This window comes from Homarus americanus, unplaced genomic scaffold (assembly GCF_018991925.1).
Source record: "Homarus americanus isolate GMGI-L3 unplaced genomic scaffold, GMGI_Hamer_2.0 scaffold27720, whole genome shotgun sequence".
NCBI classification, from domain to species: domain Eukaryota; kingdom Metazoa; phylum Arthropoda; class Malacostraca; order Decapoda; family Nephropidae; genus Homarus; species Homarus americanus.
The window spans coordinates 22,868-25,558 of record NW_024724507.1 but is presented as its reverse complement, the minus strand read 5'-3'; the positions used below and the strand labels follow the sequence as shown (position 1 = coordinate 25,558).

The following is a 2,691-nucleotide window of genomic DNA, read 5'->3' as shown; positions in this document are numbered from 1 at the left end:
AGCAACCTAACCCCTAGCAACCTAACCTAACAACCTAACCCAACATAGCCAACCCTAACTTCTTCAACCCAACCCTTAACACAACCCAACCTAACTCAACACAACCTAGCAACCCAACTTAACCCAACCCAACCCCTAACAACCTAACCTAGCACACAACCCAACCTAGCTTAACCTACTTCCCCCTACCTAACCTAAGCTTAACCCAACCTGCAACCCCTAATAACCCCTAACCTACTCCTACCTTAACTCTAACCCTAACCTAACCCAACCTAACCTAACCTAACCTAACCTAACTAACCTAACCTCATCTTCTAACCTAACCTAACATAACCCAACCCAACCTACTTGCAGCAACTAACCCCTAACATAACCCAACCTAACCTAACATCAACCCAACCAAACGCAACTTAGCCTAACCTAACATAACAACCTAACACAACCTAACCCAACTAACCCAACCCAACCTACTTACAACCTAACTAACAACCTAACTAACTAACACAACCCAACCCAACTGTAACTACTCATCCAACTCTCGGTGAACCAACGGGACACTGAATCATCAACACATTTGGTAGAGGATTGAATTAAGGTACAAAATTAGCTCCCAAAAGCTATATACAGTAGTAGTTATAATGGGACGACCTTACATCGATAAAGTGTAACAATGACCAGCACTACAGCTCACAATGTAACAATGACCAGCACTACAAATTACAATGTAACAATGACCAGCACTACAAATTACAATGTAACAATGACGCACTACAAATTACAATGTAACAATGACCAGCACTACAAATTACAATGTAACAATGACAACTTTCAGGCTCACAATAATGACCAGTACAAATTACAATGTAACAATGACCAGCACTACAAATTACAATGTAACAATGACCAGTACTACAGCTCACAATGTACCAATATCCAGCACTACAAATTACAATGTAACAATGACCAGCACTACAAATTACAATGTAACAATGATCAGCACTACAAATTACAATGTAACAATGACCAGCACTACAGCTCACAATGTACCAATTGATCAGCACTACAACTCACAATGTAACAATGACCAGCACTACAGCTCACAATGTACCAATGACCAGCACTACAACTCACAATGTAACAATGACCAGCACACAACTTACAATGTACCAATGACCAGCACTACAACTCACAATGTAACAATGACCAGCACTACAGCTCACAATGTACCAATTGATCAGCACTACAACTCAAATGTAACAATGACCAGCACTACAGCTCACAATGTACCAATGACCAGCACTACAACTCACAATGTAACAATGACCAGCACTACAACTTACAATGTACCAATGACCAGCACTACAACTCACACTGTAACAATGACCAGCACTACAGCTCACAATGTACCAATTGATCAGCACTACAACTCACAATGTAACAATGACCACACTACAGCTCACAATGTACCAATGACCAGCACTACAACTCACAATGTAACAATGACCAGCACTACAACTTACAATGTACCAATGACCAGCACTACAACACAATGTAACAATGACCAGCACTACAGCTCACAATGTACCAATAACCAGCACTACAGCTCACAATGTACCAATGACCATCACTACAGCTCAGAATGTACCAATGACCAGCACTACAACTCACAATGTAACAATGACCAGCACTACAACTCACAATGTAACAATGACCAGCACTACAGCTCACAATGTACAATGACCAGCACTACAACTCACAATGTAACAATGACCAGCACTACAACACAATGTAACAATGACCAGCACTACAGCTCACAATGTACCAATGACCAGCACTACAACTCACAATACCAATACCAGCACTACAACTCACAATGTAACAATGACCAGCACTACAACTTAAATGTAACAATGACCAGCACTACAACTCACAATGTAACAATGACCAGCACTACAAATTACAATGTACCAATGACCAGCACTACAACTCACAATGTAACAATGACCAGCACTACAACTTACAATGTAACAATGACCAGCACTACAGCTCACAATGTACCAATGACCAGCACTACAACTCACAATGTAACAATGACCAGCACTACAACTTACAATGTAACAATGACCATCACTACAGCTCACAATTGCCAATACCAGCACTACAGCTCACAATGTAATGACCAGCACTACAACTCACAATGTAACAATACGGCACTACAACACAATGTAACAATGACCAGCACTGCTCACAATGTACCAATGACCAGCACTACAACTCACAATGTAACAATGACCAGCACTACAAATTACAATGTACCAATGACCAGCACTACAACTCACAAGTCTCCCTATACCTGAGGCCCACACAGCAAGCCGTCCGCGTGTCACTCATTCTTTGGTGTCAGACAGTGAACCACAGTACAGTTTCTCCACATAACCAAAATACAAACTCAAGACTTGTAACTAACATTACATAATACATAAATACATAAAAACATCACACAATGATCACAGCAGCTAAAATAAAACATGAAACACGTATAGTTTAAGATAATTAATTATAATACACATTAATAAGTAGTTAAATGTAAGTAGGAAAGAAAATTAAACTAAATCAGATTTCACAAACTTCAACTCCAGTTTGAACCTAAATAAAACAGTCTTGCATAACTCAAGGTGTTAAGGTATCTTA

The 2,691-nt window shown here is 39.8% G+C and overlaps 1 protein-coding gene across 1 annotated transcript; it reads left to right on the top strand.

The window, feature by feature from the left end:
- Positions 1-1,019: 1,019 nt before the first annotated feature.
- On the top strand, positions 1,020-2,357 carry LOC121864407 (mucin-3A-like). The gene has a single exon (XM_042363430.1). It carries the CDS (start codon positions 1,020-1,022, stop codon positions 2,355-2,357), a length of 1,338 nt encoding a protein of 445 aa, XP_042219364.1.
- The last annotated feature ends 334 nt before the right edge of the window (positions 2,358-2,691 follow it).

Coding starts and splice junctions, on each gene's coding strand:
- LOC121864407 (XM_042363430.1), top strand. CDS start 1,020: ATGACCAGCACTACAGCTCACAATGTACCAATTGATCAGCACTACAAC.